General features: G+C 39.5%; 3 protein-coding genes across 6 annotated transcripts in view; 2 read left to right on the plus strand and 1 right to left on the minus strand.

Moving 5' to 3' along the window:
- The window catches only part of LOC124037614 (non-muscle caldesmon-like), a 43,279-nt gene extending 35,855 nt beyond the window's left edge, over positions 1–7,424 (plus strand). For both annotated transcript variants that reach the window (XM_046352488.1, XM_046352489.1), the window contains 3 exons: positions 609–698; positions 853–967; positions 6,010–7,424. In XM_046352488.1, coding sequence (XP_046208444.1) covers positions 609–698; positions 853–967; positions 6,010–6,032 — 228 coding nt within the window. In that variant the 3' untranslated portion in view covers positions 6,033–7,424. The remainder of the gene's footprint in view (positions 1–608; positions 699–852; positions 968–6,009) is intronic.
- On the minus strand, positions 2,261–9,296 carry LOC124037613 (proline-rich extensin-like protein EPR1). Its single transcript, XM_046352487.1, has 3 exons — positions 9,118–9,296; positions 8,563–8,612; positions 2,261–5,769 (listed from the first exon to the last, which is right to left on the minus strand). The coding sequence occupies exon 3, from the start codon at positions 5,752–5,754 to the stop codon at positions 3,190–3,192; it is 2,565 nt and encodes an 854-aa protein (XP_046208443.1). The 5' UTR covers positions 5,755–5,769; positions 8,563–8,612; positions 9,118–9,296; the 3' UTR covers positions 2,261–3,189.
- Positions 9,297–10,189: 893 nt separating this feature from the next.
- Positions 10,190–21,669, plus strand: tnnt3a (troponin T type 3a (skeletal, fast)). 3 transcript variants are annotated; one of them, XM_046352490.1, is made up of 13 exons: positions 10,205–10,286; positions 12,517–12,556; positions 12,674–12,678; positions 13,503–13,517; positions 16,371–16,389; positions 17,328–17,367; positions 18,505–18,621; positions 18,858–18,935; positions 19,045–19,158; positions 19,306–19,418; positions 19,703–19,793; positions 20,339–20,379; positions 21,379–21,669. In XM_046352490.1, the coding sequence occupies exons 2-13, from the start codon at positions 12,537–12,539 to the stop codon at positions 21,410–21,412; spliced, it is 687 nt and encodes a 228-aa protein (XP_046208446.1). In that variant the 5' UTR covers positions 10,205–10,286; positions 12,517–12,536; the 3' UTR covers positions 21,413–21,669. The 3 variants fall into 3 exon arrangements, with proteins under 3 accessions (XP_046208448.1, XP_046208446.1, XP_046208447.1); XM_046352491.1 differs by having other exon boundaries at positions 10,223–10,286; positions 13,506–13,517; XM_046352492.1 differs by lacking the exon at positions 13,503–13,517 and having other exon boundaries at positions 10,190–10,286.
- Positions 21,670–22,432: the final 763 nt, after the last annotated feature.

The raw sequence follows: 22,432 nt of genomic DNA on the forward strand, positions 1-22,432 counted from the left end.
GCATCGCCTTCACAGAAGTGGTTTCTGGTTCAACAATGTAGTAAGAAGTTACAAGGGGTGTCTCATCCCCTTTAGAGAGACTGAATCATCTTCATCAAAATACAGCATCTGTGTATCTACTTCCTTTACTTTCATTCCTCATTCGTGTTATTTCAACTGTCTTCACGTCTTCCCTTAAAGTAACTGCTCTTTTCGCTCTATTTCCCTTCCCATTTTCCTTCTGAACTGTTCTACATGTAAGTGTTTGTAGTACAGCTGTGCACCAGGCATGCAGGGAATCAGTGATGTGTGCGTGCAGTCGGCCTTATCCAAGGCTGCCATCTAGTGAGGCGTAGAGTTATATTGTGGAGGTTCAGAACAGTGGGGGCTGCTGATGGCTTATAACAATGGCTGGAACGGAGCGAATGGAGTGGCAATTAACCATGTGTTTGACGTATACTCCAGCCATTACCATGAGCCCGTTCTCCCCAATTAAGGTACCACCAACCTCCTGTGGTTCAGAACCAAAGCATCGAAGGTTGCTTATCTTGCATGGCTCCAAAAACCATTTTATATAAAACTCCAGAAAGCATTTGAAGAGTTGCTGTTTGGTGCTGTTCATTCCCCAGGATGTAAAAGCTGGTGACGTGATGCAGAAAAAGAACATGTGGGAGATCATTGGAGAAACATCCCCTGGGATTTCAGGAGCAGTGGCAAAGGTGAGCGTGTTCACACACACACACACACACACACACGCTCACACACACACACGTCAATACAAACGTACAGTATTTGAATATTCTGTTTCAAACTTAGTGTATAATATATACTGTTGCAAATTCTCACTGTTCTAAATCAGTCTATGCTTTTCAGGGCAATGCATCTGGTAAAAAGTACAAATTTGTGATGACTGCTCATGGCAAATATGAGAAGATTCCTGTTGATGATGATGATGAAAATATGGATGAATACATGAATGGAAAAACAGGTGAGATGACTGGGTTTAGACAACAATTATACATTTTAAAACATGTAAATACCATAATAGTCCAATAATAACTCGTATTTTCTTAGGCAAAAAAACACCTTTTTATTCTGCTGGTCCTGCGGATAAAAATAAAACATTTAAATCTACAAAATACCAGTTACAATTAAATAGCATGAATTCTATCAAACACCAAAGGGAAATAGCCCTTGATCTGCCCATTATCTTCACTACAGAATTAATTCTCTCTATTTAATTGTATAGCTCAAGATGAACTTTCTATGTCAAACATTAACCAACATAAAAAATGTTCTCTTCAAACTTTTTTAGTTTTTGTTTTATCAAAAATATATAGAAAATAACATTTACTGTAAACTTATGCAGCAAAATCTCAGATTCCAAAGCAGTTGAACATCACTCTATCAATAACAGATAATGTTCTTCATCTTTTTAATATAGACATGCATGAAAGAAAAACGTAAAGCACCAACAACAAGCTGAGGAACCTATAGAAACTCAAGGTCAAATGTCACTCTCAGTTCTTGACCCTTCCGGAGCCTCGTTTGAAAGCTGTGTATTTGAAAACTGTGTGTGAAACATGATATTTCAGTCTATTTTACTTTCACGTTAATCCTGCATTGATGTCGATGGGAGATTTGTGGATCTCCAGTTAGGATTTGGCCTTAGGGACTTCCTGTATACATTTGTCTTAGCGTCTGTCGTCACTGCCTTCCATATCCCACAACCCCTTCCGCTGACCTCTTATCCACCCACACCAACAGTCAAACACATCCTTCATAGAGCTGACTTGTCCCCCACAGGAGTTAGCAACCCTATTTCTCAAATAACACTCTCACTGACCTGTAGTCCAAAAATGGGAAGGATACCAAGCTGGTATAAGCATCTGCAGGCTACTCAAACATTTTTTTAAAAAGTATCACCTGAATATCTAGTCTATTTGAAAGCACCATTAAATAGCACCATTTTGGGAAATATACAGTCCTACTTCACTACTACTTTCATCCTCTCCTCTCTTTTTCATCCATCTTTGGAAACATTTCTCTAAATGCCCTGGAGTCAAGTTTCTTCAGATACCCAAAACCTGCATCAATACAGTCTATAGGCTCTACACTCATCTGCGATTTCAAGACACGTGCTATAACTGAGAGTTTATCGTTTTTAGTAAATGGTGTACCTAAGTACATTACACTACAGTCTCAGGACCCCTTCTGAAAAATAATCTCATTGTCCTATCAGGATTCAACAGTGGACAAAACAAATAACTCAGAGATTAACTTCATCTTTGTACATTTTAATCTCACGAGATGTCTAAATTCTTTGAAAACAACAATACATTTCCCTTATCCTCTGATTGTCAAGGTAATATTTTCATATTATCAGAGAAAGAGACATTCACACAAATGTGTAACATAGTCAGACGACAAAACAATCAGTGCTCAAAATGCAACATGGTGCATTTATCAAGTATAAAGTTAAGACCACATTCTCTATGAGACTGTCTTAAATATTGTATCCTGTTTCAATCCGAGAGATGGGAACTGTACATTATGACTACCATTTCTACACCAGTGCACATAAAACATTTAACAATAGACTTTTTCTAAATGTTCTTCTCAGTTTCATCTTTACCAGTCCAAAAAGACATGGTTTAAGGACAAGTGAACCCTCTAGCTGTTCTGTTAAAGTCTTTTGGTTCCTCGTCTTTATTTTTACGCCCTATGAGACCCATCTCAAACACTGTCGAAATTTTAGTTAGTGGCCTTGACGCAGCCTCTCTTAGCCTTTTGGCATCAAACTTTGGGCTGAAAAGGAGAACAGGCAGACGATGGGCGAAGGATGGGATTTCTTTCCCTGCATCCTTTGGCTGCTCTTTCCTCTCCTCCTCACTTTTGCTGGCTTCAATCACCTGCATAATCTTCTCTTTAGTGGAGAACATATCGAAGAGAAGAGAATCCCACTTCTTCGCTGCCTTGGGAGGATCGTCAGCTGTTACGGCTGCCACCATGTCTTTGAATAACACCTTTTCATCCTTTTTCGTTTCACCTCCTTCCTGCTCAGTCACCTTGGCGGTTTCTTTCTTAGGATCTGATTCTGTGAACATAGGTGGTTCTTCTTCCACTACCATGTGCTTCTTGAGCCGTGACCAACCACTGAGTTTAGACTTCATCATGCCCTTTGGCTTTTGGATTACTTTAAGAAGAGGTTCAGCTGCTGGGAAAGAGTCTTTCCTCTCTTCCTTCTTCTGTCAATGGTGTGGTTGGAGCTGATACTACCTTTTCAGGTTTGGCTTCCTGGTTATTCTTTGGTTTAGCCGGCAACAAAAGATTCTCAGGAGATTCAGTCTTTGCAAGTGGAAAAGAATTGGTTGGCTTTGTCCCTACTGGTTTAGCCTCAGAGGTTGCTTTGGTTGGCATTTTAGGCTCTGTTGATTCCTTCAACTCTTTCTGTTGCACCACACTGGCTTTAGCCACAGGAGATTCTGTTTTTGAGAAAGGAGGTATTGTCTTGCGTTGGGTTTCTGGTGTGGGTGTCTTGGGTTTTGGGTAAACTCCATAAGTTGGTGTCTTCACTGGGGTTTTAACCTCTGGTGTTGGAGATTTAGCCCATGGTCTTGTGTTTGCCACAGTTTTAACCTTTGGCATTTCAGCAATGGGAGTTGATATTTTGCTGGTCACAGCTGTGGATACTCTTGTTTCTGAGACCTCTTCAGCTTGTGTAACAACAATGGTTGGAAGCGGAAGCTTAACTACTGTCGTGGATACTATGGCCTCACTTGAAATAGATTTTTCCAGTTCTTTGAAGGGTGCTTCCTGGTTTGACACCTCGGGCAAAGGACGTGATTTTGCAGGTAACTCTTGGGTAGGTGTTTTAGATGCTTCTAGCGCTTGGGCTTTAGATTCCTCTTGAGTCGGCGTCTTAGACCTGGATATTCCAAATAAAGGTGAAAAACTTTGGATTCCACCATGGGCAACATATGCAGCAGGAGTCAACCCATAATAGGTATGAGTTGGTTTAGGATCCTCATATGTTGGTGTCTTGGGCCTTTGAAATCCTATAGATGATACCCCAGCTGTGGGAGTCTTTGGTCTTTGATACCCTGCTGGTGGTTGTGGTTTTTGATACTCAATTGTTGGAGTCATAGGTTTATGCCCTTCATTGGTGGGAGTCTTGGGCCTTGGATTCCCATCTGAGGGTGCTGTAGGTTTTGATGTTTCTTTTGTTGGTGTCTTGGGTCTTTGGTACCCATCTGTGGGTGCTGTAGGCTTTAGTGTGACAATTGTTGGAGTCTTGGGTCTTTGGTACCCATAGGAGGGTACAGCAGATTTCGGTGTGATATCTGTTGGAGTCTTGGGCCTTTGGTACCCAAATGTGGGTGCAACACCTGTTGGAGTCTTGGGTCTTTGATAGCCTAATAGATTTGTCGGGGTCTTTGGTCTGGCAGACTCAACTATAGGATTTTCGTGTCGAGGAGCCTCTGGTTTTGAAGTGTTCTGAGGAGGTGATTTAGCTGTGGGAGTCTCTTTTGACGTCACTTCCCCATTCAGAGTTCTTGCACCTAGAATAGTTGAAGGTGATTTTGAAGGGTCAGACAAAGACTGACTGGCAGCATTAGTGCCAGGTGTTGGTGTGTTAGATATCTGTGCCTCTGTAGTAATGGGTGATACAGCGAATAAAAGTGGGTTGGTTCTTGATATTTCAAAAACAGGTGTTTTGGCACGGGACACATGAAATGAGGGTGTCTTAGGGCGACCTAAAGGAGTTCTTGGTGTTAAAAAATCATGAGTTGGTGTTTTAGCTCTCTTCACTTCAGATGTAGGCGTTGCACTCCTTTGGAGTCCAGGTGTAGGTGTTAAACCTCTTTTTACCCCGGATGTAGGTGTTGCAATCCTTTTGATTTCAGCAGTTGGTGTAAAAGCTCTTGTGATTTCTGATGTGGGTCTTATACTCAGAGATAATGCGTCTGCAGTAGATGTGTTTGATCCAGTATAATCATGGAGGGGGGACATAGATGCAGTATAGACCCTAATTTGAGGGACATCAAACATCGATTTGGGTGCTTTTAGTGCAGCTTCGGTAGCTTTAAAACGTGGACTTGGACTTTTGTGGTGTATTACTACTGGGGCTATTCGCAGAGTAGGTTGTGTGGCAGCAGGAGTGACTGTGACAAGAGCAACTGGAGCACTGAGTGGATGAGGTACTGAAGCAGTGACTGGAGGAGCAATTTGAGCAGCAGCTGTCGTTGTCACGTCAAGCACAGAGGACGTTTGCTCAGGCGTTTTGGGTGCCAATTCATGCAAGGCTGGCCCTGGAACGGCTGACGGGGGTGTTGGAGTACATGTGTAGAGTGGGGCCACATATTGGGGGAAGGTGGGGGCTGGAGCAGCATACAGCTGTGGGGCGAACCTTGCTGTTCCACCAAAAGTGGCTCCTCGTTGCTGCGGGTAAGGGGATGCCACATGACGATAGACTGGCCTGACAGAAAATCTGGGGTGCTGTGTGTAGAAGGATGCCTCTGGAGTTTTGGGAGGGGTTGAGTGGTCACTGTGCTCCAAGTCAGGACTTGCTTCATTCACAGGCGAGAGGCTTGAGCGGAAAGGGACAGGTGTCTTTGCGATCTCAGGGGCGGCTTTTTTCTTGATTTTTTTCTCAGTTTTCTTGAGTAGTTTCTGGAGTCTAGCATTTTCCTTGCCAGGCTTGGGCAGTAGAGCTGGAGGGTACTGCTGGAAAAGCAGGCCTGGTTCATTGCCATTGCTATAACTGGCAGCCATGAGCAGTTTAACCCCCTGAAAAAAATACAGGACAGTGTGAGGAATATTTATTTGGTTATCAATGATACAGTAGCCTATTGTTTTAAAGGAAGGGGGGCAGTGTTCAATCAATTCAACTTGTCCTTACAGCTGCTCTCCACCACCACCTCGGCCCATGGTAATGATCAGTGGCTGAACTATTCAATGACCATCAAGAAAATCATCAACACATAATTGGTAAACAAACATCTGACTACTTTTTTCTTTATTTTTCAGACCTATACCATGGTGAATATTGAAATACAAATGTTGGTGGCAAAGACTTTCTATTCAAGATGGTATGGACTTCAACAACTTTGGCCACCTTGTCAGAAAACCCTGTGAGGATATCCTCCAGTAGCACTTGTTATGAAAACAATATAATTCACAGTTTATTCCTTTCCTACCACATTCAGTAGGTCACTTTTGAGAACTTCTTAAATGGTTAGTTGTTGCTTTGTTTTGTGCTGTGTACTCACTTTGAACTCCCCAGTTCAATTTAATCTTCAGATTTGTTTTGACTTACGTGTCAAAAGTATCTTTCACATATGTTTATGTATATATGAATGTTTTTTTTAACTTACTTTTACTTGATCTTTTTTCTCTTCATTTTATGCCATTGACAAACATTAGGTGAATGCATTTACATGTACCGCACATGTATGTTGGAAATTATGCAGAAAGTGACCTAAAACCAAAACCTAAGCTTTGAATTTGAAATGGTAACTCTTGTAAAATGTTCTGGTTTGGGAAGTTTGATCACTGAGCCCGTTAATTGTAATATCATGTTTATATTTTATTTTTCTTGTGGCTGTTGTCTGAGCCCTGAGATTATCCAAACATCTCCTGAATATAGTGTTAAAGGCACAATACGGCTGTTTTATATCAATATCAAATCATTTCTGGGTTACAATTAAGTACCTTACTGTGATTGTTTTCAATTAAAATGGTCAAAATCAATAAATAGCTTCTTAGCAAAGAGCAATATCTCAAGCAAGAATTTAGCTAGGATTGTCTGGGAGGGGTCTGAGTGGGAGGGGAAAACTGAAAAGGAGCTCTTAATGGCAGACAGGTTTGGAACTCTTTCTTACTGGTCTATTAACTAATTTACCACCTAGGCAGACCAAAACTCCATCCCACCAACACAGGCTGAAATTTCAGACTGCCTTTTCAAACCGCTCTTACACTAAAAAGGGCATTATCATAATTTTCACAGTATTACTCCAACCTCATAGTGTGGAAATATATACAGTATAAAACACAGGAAAATGTCAAATGTCTTATAAACGCTAGGCTACACTGGGTGCTGCATATTCTCTAAGCTTTTAAGTGAGTCATCTTTTTTTGTGCATTCATAAAATACTGCATTGAAATGCCAAATGATTTTGCGGAAACTGAATCACCTGGTTACAGAACATTGATTGTGTCTGTTGTATTAATAACCCTTTATCTCACACACAGTAACATTTTATCCTGCTATTTAACCATGATTCTGTTTTCAGTGCTGCACACTGGAATTTTCCACCACCCTATTTATGTTACCAATGTAACATTTTAATCTTAAGAGACCCGTCATTGTCATTTCTGCTTTTCTTGTTATTAAACCTTCATTTTTTAAAATCTTACATGAAATAAAGTATTGTATACAATGACGTTTGTTCTTTATTAGCGATTTTATCTGTCAATTTTAAGCAGCCCGACAAACGCTATCTGCAGTGGACAAAGGTTGACAACTTGGAGACGAAATGAAGTGGAAAGCGAAGGAGGGCAGTCAAATGTAACACTCCCTGCAATTAAGGCCTCCCAGCTGATACTGGAAGGTTCCTTGGCCTAATTTTAGGTTGAGAGCAGAGAGGAGGGCAGCCAATCACCTGCTCCCTTCTATAAGGCTTGGTTCTGTCCTGTACAGGCAGGGTGCATCACGGCGACAGTAAATCACTGATGAGAAGGTACCTAAGGTGCAGCTTATGCATATCATCTAGAACCTGAGAGCATATATGGGTCCAATCACTGCTGCACATAACAATCTGACACTTGTGCCTGTGGGTATACTGAACATGAGCAGTAATAAAGTGACCTATACAAATCCACCTTTTCATACTTTTAAACTACAGTGCAGTTAAGATACTTTTGCTTTGACACTGTGAGGTCTGACTGAGGTCTGAACCTGTAACCTACAGGTTCAAGCATTAACTACGGGTGAACGTGAACATTGAGCATTTGACCCCAGTGATGTCATTGTGATGTGAGTTTTTTTTTAAATGCACAGTAAACACATTCTATAATTGGAAGATTTTGACTCATATCTATTTAAACCTTGATGGCTGTAAACCTTTAGAAGTTTAAACCTTGATAGTTGTATTTAGATTTTCAAGGAATGTGATAGGCCTACAAATCAGAATATTCTAGTTCTCTCACAGCATTCTGTATTTCACTTAAATGGTTTTTCCATGTAGGTTTGTATGTTTTTGGCCTCTACTAGTCAAACTCAAATGCAGTCATCTGATCATGTTTTAAAGGGCCCACTCTGCAACAGTAAGACAAACTGGACCTGCAACATGAGAGGAGGTCATCCTTTTAAGGCTCTTGTAGGTTAGGCATTTGGAGCACCTCCAAGATGCAAGTTCAAAAGAGGAAAGGGTAATAATAGCCTAGTAAGAAAACCATGCATCACAATGGCTTTTTGGTGTCTACCATCTCCCAACCCCTAAAAAACATGCACATGCAGTTAGTTTATGAGTTAATCACATAATCAGTAAAGATCTAAAAATATAACATAATTGAGCTTACCAGGTTATTCTTCTTACCGTTGACCAACACACTCCCGACAGGGGAGTCCCCTTACCATGAGAAAAACAAAAAAACGTTCAACTTAAAACACTTTGTACAAGCTTGTATTTCAACAGTTAACATGCTAACACCCTGTGTTTTCATAAGTTCATAGGTTAACATATACTTGCAGGAGTATCAGAACTTAAACCATTATCGTTTTAAGCATTATGATATCGATATCTCGATCTTAAACCATTATTGTTTTAAGCATTATGATATCTCGATCCAGTTTTGATACCTGGAACGCAACACCCTAAATATATTAAAAACACATGCAACAGTGTGCATGCCCGTCTCTAAACCCCACGTCCCAATTTGATGACGCTTTGACATTACATTGAAAATCAGATAGCTTTAGCCACAATGGCTACAGTATAGAGTACAACCTTCTGGGGACTGGCTGTAAAAGCTCTAACCCGTATCAAGAGACCCCCCCCCCCCCTTGTCAATACGATAAACACGTTACTACGAGCTGTCTCGAAAAGTATACAATCGTAATTACAGTGTGTTTACCTGCGTGTCTGCTACTTGGGATCGGCCGGCTGCTGCCTGCTTGTCCCGGCCCGGATTATCAGAGCGGGAGGCTCATGTTGAGCACAACTATACACCCTTCCTACATATGGAAGGGCCAGTCTCCATGGCAGTCCAAAAATATAACCTGAAGCCTTTTGCTCAGAATGTGCTCCGTCGTGACAGTGCGCTAGATGCGACCGTCAGCCAGGCAGGGGGTGGCCACAGCACTTTAGATATCACCACCCCTCACTACCGCGACCAGATGCTCCTCTGAAAAAGTATTTTTGTGGCGCCCCCTGCAGGAGAGTCCGAGCCATCTCAACAAGCACAGGAAGTTTAGCTTTACCAATTCTGATCACATTGTTTGCCAATTAAAGCTGCTGGGTAGAGTAGAAAAAAGGTCCACCTACTTTTTAATTTGATTTATTTATTTATTTAACGAGGCAAGTACTAAACCAGTCCAATCAAGCACCAATTTTTGCAATTCAATAAGGTGCTGGTGAAGCTAGCAAATTAGACACATTCTCAGCATGACAGGTAGTTCTTGCCCTGGTGTGGATCTAATTCACACTAATACAAGAAATGGACACAGCCACACATATCTTACCATCATGTTTATGAAGTGCAATTAGACCAACAGGTCAGTCTATTTTAAAACTGCTGAAGACATTGATTGTTGATTCAGCAAATAATGTCAAGGGTTGAGTACAGTAACAGTTACACAGACTGTCCACGGATCCTGTCCTCCTTTGATCGGGCCATTGACATACATTATGTTTATGTATCTATCTAAGCTCCCTGTCCTGTGGAAAAGGAACAAGTCCACCATCTGATTGCCTCACTGACGTTCCTGTCTTGTTTAACTTTTAAGTTATTTTTGCTTGCCTAACATGACAGCAAATATAGCAACAGGGGTATTTTAGCTTTCCCTATCCCAACTTAAGGCCTCCCTCCCTACCCCACAATCCATCCATCTCCTTATTGAGTGCCGGGTCTAAGACGCCGAGACATCCCGCGGCCTCGCCTCTTACGGCTCCTTGGCCAATAGGGACCTCCCGTGGATCAAGTGTCACTATAACAGAAGGACATAATCAGGGTGGTAATTCTGCAGAACCTTACAGCCAGTCTCGGCCACCAGGGAGCTCATTTCTTCTGTACGCTTTTCTGAGGTAAGAGAGAGAGAGAGACAGAGAGAGAGAGAGGGGTTGGAAGGAAGAGAGAGAGAGTGAGTGAGTGAGTGAGTGAGTTAATGAGTGAGTGAGTGAGTAGAACAAGAGAAGGAGAGAGTGAGAGAGAGATAAAAAGATTAAGATCAAGTGCAATTTTAAGATCTCAGGGCCCCCCTAGCTGTCTCCTTTCAAGAACAGCTAAATCGACACGTGCAAAACCACTGCCACTGTGTTAAAACACTCAGGCTTTAAAACAGTCAGCTGCTCCGTGTTGAGGTCAAGGGTGAGGAGGACCCACCCAGGGGGATAGGGACAGGTGAAGGGAACATACAGGTTTCTATAAAAGCTTCTATCTTGACTTGATCAGTAGAGGGTGGGTGTCTCTTTTTGCTTTGACATTTGGAGTTACGGTCGGCTACATTGAATAGGTGGGATTTTCTTAGAACATCATTCTTGAAAGCCACTGGACATGTAGAATGACTTGAGACAAGTGTCAATGTTTTGTGTCATGAAATGCTAGAATAGGTGTGAAAGTATGTTGTTGTTGTTCTTGTTGTAGTATCTGCTATGTGCTGGTAGCTGTTGATGGATTAAGAGGTAAAAGTGACTTAAGCGGTGAAAGGGTCTTGGGTGCTACAAAGGGTTTGGGGTGAGGCCTGGCTCCAACTGGCTGTCGTTAAACCTGGGATTTACAAATGGCCCTCTAAGACTTGTAGCTATGTTGTGGCGCTGATCCAACCGTTTAAGTAACAGGTAAGGCTAAGAGGAGGTAATCTAAAGATATGCTCAAAGCTACCTCAATGTTAGGTTTGGGAATAGTATTGCTAGCACTATACTGGTCTTTTGTGAGACGGTAAACAGATAGCTGGACAGAGATCTGGTGAATAGATATGTTTGCTTGAGTGTATGTCGCAGCAGTGTTGGAGATAGTGTCATAGAGAGAAAGGTGTGACATTTGATAGTTTATGTTATCCAGGATCACCATGAACTAGGATAACATGGTGGTACATTAAGCCTTCCATACTTAGGATAAACACATAGACACTACTACCGTTACAGTGCCCGTTGAACTATAGCCTGATTTGTGAAATCAAGCCAGAAATGTTTAGGTATCAGAATAGTATTGGGATTTCAAGAAACAATCTTTGACTTTCCTTCTTTTACATTATCAAACAGTTTGATGTCCTTTCATTATTCCGCTTTACCCCATTTTTGTTTTTCATCTATGACAAGTTAATATGTCACCATGGAATCAGAGAAAAGTGTCTGAAATGCCTATGTGAGGGAGTAGCCTGCATAAGGAAATTAAATTAGAATTACTGATACTATTCCTAGACAAAGAACCTGATCTGTGCTTTGGAAATCGGATCCTGGACATGTTTCTCAGAGACATTTGCAGCTGTCTGTGGGAATAGTCATGATGTGCGAGGAGGCCTCCAAGGCGGCATTAACAGTTATAGGAAGACGGTTTACAAATGCAAAGGCTAATGCAATGTAAACTTCCTGGTAATGTATGCTAATCAATTCAAAATGCATACTTTGGGGATTTTTCATCAGATTATGATACATTGTCTGACAAGATAACAATAAGTTGCAAAACAAAAACAAAATCAGAAGCAAAAGCCCACTGTATACAGACGTCAATTCAACGTCAATTCCATGTTGGTTCAATGTAATTTAATTGAAATTGTGTGCCCAGTGGGAGGTAGCCAATGGCCTACTAAAATTGGCCTAGAAAGTGACAGAATGCCTTTAAAATGTTGATAAAGAGCTAGGGCATCATGTTTCTAAAGATAGGCATTTCCTAGCACCTATGTTGAGGCATGGAATTTGACCAAGAGATTAAGTTAACTTGAAGGCCAGGGGAGAGGGAGGGGAGGAAGGAGGCATACATATCTGTATGGGGGTCTCATTTATTGTCCGAGAAGCAGAATTGTGAGTGTGTTGAATTTCAGTCTTATCCCATTTCCTAACACTAATTATTAAACAGTTCTCAAAAGGTTGTGATTCAAAAGCATGCCTTTATAAATCCTGCACATTTTTTCCTGTAACACAATTTCTTAAAAAATGTTGGTGAAATGTTATTATATTAGGGTTGGGTTCTGGTAAGGGGAGAATACATTTTAGAGCCTGGGACCATAACCCCATGCTGTGAATACTGCTAGTGACTTGAGCGTGGCCTCCTTGGCGTCTTAGTGAAAGTGTCTCTCTTCCTTCCCTTGTACCTCAGGTGCAAAGTCCACTGTCATCATGTCTGACACAGAGGAAGTGTAAGTATTGGTAACATTAGTTTTCATCCTCACGATTACTTCATCCAGATTTCCCATGCATCATGTTGTTTTGACTCCCTGAATAAACGTGCAATATCTTCTTCTATCCTTTCACAGCGAAGGTAAGTAACATTATGACTTTATTATTGCTACGTATCAATATTGTCTCTTGTCATTATCATAGTCATTTTATATCAGTAATTGTTCAATCGTATGCTGAATCGTTCTGTATTTTTTTGAAACAATGCCTAACTGATTTCAGTCTTCTATGCAGAATAGTTCAATGCAATGGACAAACTTGGATTCCCTCCTTGGAGTTCAAGTTGTGTTCAATACTGCCCTCTACAGCACAACAGCATATATTGACTTTGTTTATGATACTGTGAATGTGGAGAAAGCCGTGATTTAGGGATCTTTTCAATCTGTAAAGCTGAACTTCCAGTTTCAGGATGGTTTCAGAAGCCAATGTTGATAACAGACCGTGCGGTAAATGAATCCTATACAACAAAAATGAGATTGAATTAAAGAATACCTTTAAATTATTTTCTAAATGTCAGACCACATACATATATTATTAGTCTGTTAGCAACAGGTCCCTGCAGCTCTGTAGACCTTTCCCAGTAATACTGTCCTCCTAGTCTGTCCATATTCTGTCTGAATACAAATACATAATGTGTCTCCTCATTATGGAGGTAGATGAATCAAGCCTATTATACCAGGCCATGAAATGTTTTGTCTGCTCAAAAGCCTGTGAACTTGATACCATTTGATTAGCTATGGAGGACTGTATTGTGTACGCATACAACGGATCCCTACTGTACCCATATTTACAGTATATTATATATACTAAATATTATAAACTGATATATTGGGTACAGCCGGGTTCTTTTGGTAACACTATTGTTTTACTGCTTTCTTTCTCCGAAAAAAAACAAAACTCTCCAAGGAGGCGAGGGAGAAGGTAAAAAAACAATGACGCTCAGACTACGAAGACGGTCATGTCATCTATACTAATTTGTCATTGTTTCACTCTTGATCTTCAGTGTGTTTGAGAATGTGCGTTCAACTCATTGGATATTCATGTAGCTCGTAGCATGTTGGATAACGCTAATGCTACCTCACTTCGTCAGAATAATGCTACCTCACTTCGTCAGACTAATGCTACCTCACTTCGTCAGAATAATGCTACCTCACTTTGTCAGAATAATGCTACCTCACTTCATCAGACTAATGCTACCTCACTTCATCAGACTAATGCTACCTCCTCATTCAAACTCCTCACTTCATCAGACCAATGCTACCTCACTTCATCAGACTAATGCTACCTCACTTCATCAGACTAATGCTACCTCCTCATTCAAACATCTCACTTCATCCGACCAATGCTACCTCACTTCATCAGACTAATGCTACCTAACTTCATCAGACTAATGCTACCTCACTTCATCAGACTAATGCTACCTCCTCATTCAAACGCCTCAATTCATCAGGTCCCTGTTCATAAGATTATGTTTTTATTGTCACATACACCGGATGGGTGCAGTGAAATGTGTTGTTTTACAGGGTCAGTCATAGTAGTATGGAGCCACTGGAGAAAATTTGTGTTAAGTGCCTTGCTCAAGGGCACATCGGGAGATTTTTCACCTTGTTGGCTCGGGTATTCGAACCAGCAACCTTTTGGTTACTGGCCCAATGCTATGCTACCTGCCACCCTAAGAAGAGGGATAAGATAATATGTCTAGTATTGCCTCTGCAAATCTAGTCATTGACAACTTAACTCTTTCTCCTACTTGCTTTTGTCTATGCCTCATGCAGCGCCACTAGGTGTTCACGAACATGAACTACTTTCCTCTTTCTCTAAAGAACACACCCTCTTTCTCATGCTTCCATTCATTAACATATCCACTCCCCTTCCTCTCCCTGGTTACTCAAGGCATGTTGTGTAGCCGTAGCAGAGGCCGTAGTTGAAGAGGTAGTTGAAAAGGTAGTTGAAGAAGTAGTTGAAGAGTTAGTTGAAGAGGTAGTTGAAGACGAAGTGATAGAGGAAGAGGTAGAAGTGGCCCCAGAGCCAGAGGCAGAGGCAGCCCCAGCGCCAGAGGCAGAGGAAGGTATGTTAGCATGTGGTATTCTGTTATCCTTTTAGATGCAGCAGTGCACTCCACCTGTTACAGACAGACAGACAGACAGACAGACAGACAGACAGACAGACAGACAGACAGACAGACAGACAGACAGACAGACAGACAGACAGACAGACAGACAGACAGACAGACAGACAGACAGACAGACAGACAGACAGACAGACAGACAGACAGGGCTGTGTTTCTAGTGCAAACTTTACAAATATATATTTTTTAAAGTAATAATACATGTTATACATTCAAAGAGGCAGTCACACCATTGCTGATTAATTAAATATATGGCAATTGGTTGGATGTGCAAAATGTAACTTGGGCTAACTTTTGATACCTGATGTAAGTCATTATCAGTGTTTATGCCCATTTCTCTAAGAGGAGAAAACTTACCCCTGTGCTTCTACTTCTACCCTGAAAAGGAATAATCTCTATTATACATGCACATGTGTTTGTTGTGACAGTTACTTGTTAACTGAATGATACTTTGAGGTGCTATTGTGTGAGATACATTTACAAATCCATAACTCTTGTTCCACACACTGTTGAAGTGTTAGGCTAAAGTAATTCATAGTGCTTAGCCCGACAAAGTATAATTTATATTTCAAATATGAAAGAGAGACAACGTAAATGCTTGAGCGTAGGTAGACTATATTACAGTATGCAGCCTATAGTCTGATTAGTCAGCCCTTATTGCTGTTTAATTCACTTTTATTTTCATTGCTTTCTGCATACAGAGGTCAATGAAGAGGAAGGTCCGTTGATTAAAGATAAATTATCTGTGTCACTCTGGTCGGTATACAGGACCGGCTTTATATTGTCCATATCCCAGGTTTGAGGTCTCACTATATTGGGGGAATGTCTGTTGTCACGCCTGTCTGTCAGATCAAGGAGCACTGCCAAATTAGCCGACTCTAAACAAAATTAAAATTAAGAACTGATAGGGAATAAAAATCCATTATAAATGGTATAGTTTGGGGGGGGGGTGGTTAAGAAAAAGGATGAAAGAATACGAAATGCTAACATTTGCTTAACCCTGCAGTGACCCCACTGTTCAACCCTCCTTGCTATAACCACTCGATACTAGCATGGTGTGCACCAAACACATAACAAGAGAAATGACAAGTCGATAACTTCAAAGTCCATCTTCTAAAAATGACATATGTGTTGTCTTGCTTGTGGAAATTGTGTGTGGGACAAGCCGTCAACACTATACTGTTTAACCATTTTTATTTTAAAGTTAAACACTTTGCCTGTCTGTAAGGAGTTATATTTTCAGTTTATTATTGTCATTAAATATACAAGTGGACTTTCCTTATTCTGAAACAAGACCACACTTTAGAATTAAATATTGCACATATAAAACATGCTTATATTCACCAACTGTGTGTGCAACGTTTTTTTATGTTAAGTAAATATGTGAGATTTAGATTTCTGTCAGTTTGTGGTTATTTTTCTTTTGATTTTCAAATCACTAACGAACATTGACTACCTCAAAAGAAAAGCCAGGCTACAATCAGGCATATCTACCTGCAGACCCATTATTTTCCATTTAATGTAAAAACATCCAAGTAATGCCTGAATCTTTTTTTGCCTGAGAATTACTCATCTGCTGTATTTGCTGATGTGTGCATTTCTAACCCAATAATATGTACTTGTCCTCTTCATTTCTTAATATACAGCCCACAGGCCACAGTTCAAGTAAGTTATCTTTTCATGTAACCTCTCATTTCATTGTACACATTTATATCTAGAAACATATTACTGCATAGAAAGACTGCATTCCTATTCCCAATTCCATTTCAATCTCTCCTTAACAAATACTATATTCTTAACTGTGATAGTCAAAACGTTCAGCTGTCTTATTTTACATAGGCCTAGCCCACCAGAAATGTATTTATTCAGATATATCTTCTTCTTATTCTTCTTATTATTTCATTGTCCTTGTTTTAGGTCAACATCATATCAAATTATAAATATGTGCATTCATTCGAATACAAAGAAGAAACAACATAACATAAAACATAAAACATAACATAAAACATAACATAACACATAACATAAAACATAACATAAAACATAACATAAAACATAACATAAAACATAACATAAAACATAACACATAACATAACACATAACATAAAACATAACATAAAACATAACATAACACATAACATAACACATAACATAAAACATAACATAAAACATAACATAAAACATAACATAACACATAACATAACACATAACATAACACATAACATAACACATAACATAAAACATAACATAACACATAACATAAAACATAACAAAACACATAACATAAAACATAACATAACACATAACATAAAACATAACAAAACACATAACATAAAACATAACAAACACATAACATAAAACATAACAAAACACATAACATAAAACATAACATAACACATAACATAACACATAACATAACACATAACATATATACATACTTTGAAATTACAATGTTGCATTACCCCTAACATTATTACATTATATAACCTTTTTAATAAATCACATTATTACACTTTGGTTACATGCGTAAAAATAAACGTTATTTATTTTTATGCTTTAAATTTTCCATAGATTCACTGTTATTTTATATTGACACTTCTCAGGGCACCAAAGATTCCCGATGGCGAGAAAGTTGACTTTGATGTAAGTAACTATAGTCCTTCATACATCATGACTATCTGGAGACAGCTGGCTGGAAAAATACCAGGGCCAATGTCAGAGATGATGACATTTTATTTCCAAAACGCTATATCCACCAATTTTTCACATTTGTGGGTTTTTTTTCTCATAACAAATGTTTGCTTATGGATACTTTCATGTGTATGTAAAATATTACTGTTCTCAGATTTAGATGTGGATGAAAATGGGGTTTTATGCAAATCGCTATATGCATTGTTTAGCTGGATTGAAATGTTGGTATCCTACATATTTGACTGTGATATGTGGTTGTCTCACATAGCTATCTTTAGTCACTCTGGATAAGAGAATCTGCAAAATGACTAAAATGTCAAATGTAAATGTTTTACATACAGTTCTGTATTGAATTATTATCTTAAAAAATATATATATTGATGTGGAAATAGTATAATTTGTACATTTTATACAAAATGTAGTTATTTGTTACATTTGACTGAGTAAAACCTAGCAGTAGTACTCATTTCTCTGACATTGAGGCGCATATATAGCATTTGACAAAAAAAACATGATTATTTGTCTTTGAAATGAATTCATCAAGTGATAGATTTGAAACAAATACATGTCTGTAATTGAACAACCCCATGCCAAGATTAGATAGTGAAAAAACACCAATCTCTTTCAAAATGTCTTTAAACAATAAAAGCTGATTTATCAACATTTCTGAAAATGGATATATAGCATTTTGGAATTAAAGATGCACTATGCAGAAATCGCTCCACCACTAAAATTCTAATAGTTCACCTAATTTCAGTTCATGTGAAAAAACAACTAAGTATAGTGTAGAGAATCATTGTACCATCTAAACTGCTGTGAAATATATTTTCCATACCAAAAATACTGTATTTTCAGCTGTTTAAAGCTGGTGTACAAAACCGAAAGTAAAAAACGAAACTTAAGAACGGGAAGCATAGAAATAGCACACACAGAACAGATCCATTGCTTCTTAGACTTGCTTTCAATGAGAATGACAGATCTACAACACATTTTTCTACGTGATTTGGTCATGTCGCCCCAGAAAGTTATATATTGCAAATTTGAACTCTTCATGTGCTTAACAAGTGGATCTATTTTCCAACCTTACAGGACATTCAGAAGAAACGTCAGAACAAGGATTTTGTTGAGCTGCAGGCCCTGATCGATGCGCACTTTGAGCATAGAAAGAAGGAGGAGGAGGAGCTCATCGCCCTCAAAGAAAGAATTGTGAGTGAGAATTAGTAATTTACATGACTCTGCATACACATAGGTCGTATTTGAAAATATAAACAAGGTCGTAAATTAAAACAAGTTTTTATTTTTGGACAAGTTCAGGTAGTCCATCCCTGTTTGCTTACATTTAGTTCCTAGTCAATAAAACCATGACAAAACGATAAGACGTTGCAGTGCCCACTGGTGGCCAAAGGTATAACAACCAACCGTGTGTGTGTGTGTGTCTGCAGGAGAAGCGTAGGGCTGAGAGGGCCGAGCAGAACAGGATCCGTAGCGAGAAGGAGAAGGAGCGTGCAGCCAGACGTGAGGTTTGTGTCCTCCACCAGTACCACTACTTACCCCTCTGGGTTGTCCTCAACTATCAGCGTTCTGTCAATATAGGACATGTCTGACGTTGTGCTGTGATCTCTAAAACAGGAGGAGAGGCTGAAGAGGGAGGAGGCAGATGCCAAGAAGAAGGCTGATGAGGATGCGAAGAAGAAGTCTGCCCTGTCCAGCATGGGCTCCAACTACAGCAGCCATCTGCAGAAGGTGACCAGTGACCAACCGGTCTTCACAGGACCATACATGATGAATTTATAAAAGATAATTTCACCAGTATATAACATATATTTCACAAAAAATAATTTGTGTACATGTCGGACCGATCTTGTAACCGCAGCCATTCATTTGTAACAGGCTGACTCAAAGAGAGGTGGGAAGAAGGAAACTGAGAGAGAGAAGAAGAAGAAGATCCTGGCAGGCAGACGCAAGGTCCTGAACATCGACCATCTGAATGAAGAAAAACTGAAGTAAGAGACTGGAAAATTCCCAGTACGAGTAACAGACTTGGGCTTTACTTTATGTACAATACTTTGTGTGTAGTGTGTTGTTTTTGCAAGGCTAAATGGGCCTACAGCGGGTATAGCCAAGCTGTACAACATTTTTGCAACTGTCCCGTTATCTGAAATGAATGCACACTCTAAGAACACCTTTCAGCCAATCAGAATGAAGTATTCAACCACAGGTATGAATATGGACTCCTCAGAGAATTTGTACATTAACTCATCAAGTCATTCTGCATGCTCTGCTCTAGGGAGAAGGCAAAGGAGCTGCATGAATGGATGAAGACGCTGGAGTCTGAGAAGTTTGATAACATGGAGAGGCTGAAGAGGCAGAAGTATGAGGTATGTATCCGATGTCCTGGTTAAAGAAAATAGAAATATACTGTACACTATCCCAGTGATACCACATACAGGACAATGCACATCTGAAAGAATTATGGGCTGTTTATGTTAAGTCTACTCAAGAGCTGAGTTGGTAATATGACGGGCTCTGTTTTTAGAGCAGATATGTCTGGACATGACACATTACACTGTGGCAGAATGGGTGGTACTGGTATCAGCCATGACCTCATAAAAGGTCTAGCTCAGTCAAAATATGACCCATTTTTCCTGACACTCTTAGAAACAAATATGCTATCTAGAACCTAAAAACATTATTTGGCTGTCTCCATTGCAAGCCTTTTTTCTAAGAGTGTAGGTATTTACAGACATTGCTAATGTAAGACACCCTGTTATATATTATAATTGTAAGACACACTGTAAAATGCCAAGTCTTACCTGAGTAAAATCAGGGATGACATTGGGCCTCTGAGTCTGTCCATCCGCCTGGTGGCCTTAGTTACGGCCTCTCAGATATGAACACAGCTCTGCTTTGATGTCTCCTCCAGGTCACAACCCTGCGTAAGAGAGTGGAGGAGCTGAGTAAATTGTAAGTAGAGCTGGACAGTTGTCACAGCTCAGGGGGCTCTCCTGGCCCACTGTGGTGCATGGTCTGAAACTTTTGTGAAAAAGTTGCACATTCACACAGGAGGTGATGGAAACAATGCAAAAGGTTCAATGATGGATCGAGGACACAACAAAAGACACCATGGAAGACACAACATGAAATATTATTGAGTATTGATTATATCTCACTCATTCAGGTTGAAGAGAACATTCTCTGCTATAGACAGGATAATACACCCGGTATACTGACACCACCATGTCATTTTAAGAGAGTTGCAGAGCGATATAAAGTTGCTGTCTATAGAATAGGACACCTGACTGATGCTCAATCATTGAGTTACAGAAAATGTACGTCCTAAAAGCCAGTTCACTAATCAAGTCTTTAGAAATGGTGTGTTTCCACAGGTAAGTTATTCTGTCTAGAGTTCATTCCCACTGAAAGAAGACAGAAACTCGCTAACTATAGCCAATTGTCTCCAACATGTCCTCATCTGCTAATCTCTCTATCCTTGGAAGTTGAGGAGTCAATACTAACACATACACAGCTCACAGACAGTTAACCTAACTATTCCCAATCTCTCATAGTCTACTTTTATTAATTCAAAATATTTCCCCCCTCTTTGGTAAAACAAAATGATGCTAGAAAAATAATAAAACAAGTAGATGAGAAAGCCTACACAAAAGATCAATGTTCTCACACAGCAGCTGCATGGTGTGTCATAAAGGATACGCATGAAAACTCCATGATTTGTTTTGACTGGTCTGATGTAATTGTATGTGATGTGGTTGATGATTGTCAGTTAGACCAATGTCATATTAACAATGGAACAGCATGACTTACTTTGATGTAAAGTCATTTAGATTCAAGTGAATTTAGTAAACTAAAGTCAACATAAGTCTTTATTTGTAGATAAAAATGGGCATCGATAGTCTCTTCATTGGGTGTCTTACTCTGTTTCTCTCTCTTTCTGATGTATTACAGCTCTAAGAAGGGTAAAACCGTCCGCAGAAAGTAAGCGGTCCCGTGCTGCTGCTTGGAGCCCAGACTGCCACTGTACTACCGGACACAGGCCTCATGCAGCAACAACAACACACACTTACGCTAAAGTCATGGCTCAGACAACTAAGTTTTACTGTTTGCTGATTCATCCAAGACGTGCCTCAGTCTACAGCACGGAGCCATTAACTGCTGTTGTAGGAATTATCCCTCTTGCTTTCTCGCCCTGGACTGTTTGGTTCTCAGTATTTTTGTAAATAAAGTGTGACTCTTCAACTTTGTCTGTAGATCTGTTATTAACCAAACCCTCAATAAAAAAACAATATTTTTTGCCATGTAACTTTAAAGTAATTTGTTCATATTAAAAATAATTTCCACTCTAATAAAAGGCAGAATATTGGTGTGTTTGCAAGAGTAGACCTAGATTAACTTGTGGAACGTGTTAGCCCTACGTTAGAAGAAATATTGCATTATAATGAAGGTTTCTTCAACATCCCACCCCACCATTCTGAGAGAAAATGCAAACACTTGAATTGACATCACAATTAAATTGAATTATATTGTAACCTAGATTGAAAGGAGCAAACAATGTTCTGGTATGTAACTATGGAGGGTGGAGAGTGCCAGTTTGAAAAAGCAATGCTTAAACTCTAAATAGGATTGTGAAAATGATAAATGTATTTTTATTATCGTATCAGTGCGCATTAAATAGGCCACAATTACATTGAAAAGTTTACATGAAAATAGAAAATAGTTGGAAATTGTAAAAAAAATCATTCTAAATAAAAATGGTAAATGGTAAACAGAAAAAGCCAAATGGTAAACAAAGAATCGCAAATGCAAAGTGGAATTTCAAGTGTCTGTTTTAATTTCCCAACTACCCAATTAAGCATTTTCGCTTTTCAATTTCCATTTGAATTGTATTCAAATTTCTTCTTGGAGGTGTGAAGCAGGAGCGTAACTCTGCACCCCCATGTAGTAGTACATGCTAGCCATGTCGGCTCTCTTGTCATCGATTTTAGACTTGTGTAACCAACAC

This window comes from Oncorhynchus gorbuscha, linkage group LG06 (assembly GCF_021184085.1).
Source record: "Oncorhynchus gorbuscha isolate QuinsamMale2020 ecotype Even-year linkage group LG06, OgorEven_v1.0, whole genome shotgun sequence".
Classification (NCBI taxonomy): domain Eukaryota; kingdom Metazoa; phylum Chordata; class Actinopteri; order Salmoniformes; family Salmonidae; genus Oncorhynchus; species Oncorhynchus gorbuscha.

Excerpts from the sequence above, each read along its gene's own strand:
- LOC124037613 (XM_046352487.1), bottom strand. The coding sequence starts at position 5,754 with ATGGCTGCCAGTTATAGCAATGGCAATGAACCAGGCCTGCTTTTCCAG.
- tnnt3a (XM_046352490.1), top strand. The coding sequence starts at position 12,537 with ATGTCTGACACAGAGGAAGT. Across the intron at positions 19,159-19,305 it reads ACAGCAGCCATCTGCAGAAG|GCTGACTCAAAGAGAGGTGG; the intron begins GTGACCAGTGAC and ends CATTTGTAACAG. Across the intron at positions 20,380-21,378 it reads GTGGAGGAGCTGAGTAAATT|CTCTAAGAAGGGTAAAACCG; the intron begins GTAAGTAGAGCT and ends GATGTATTACAG.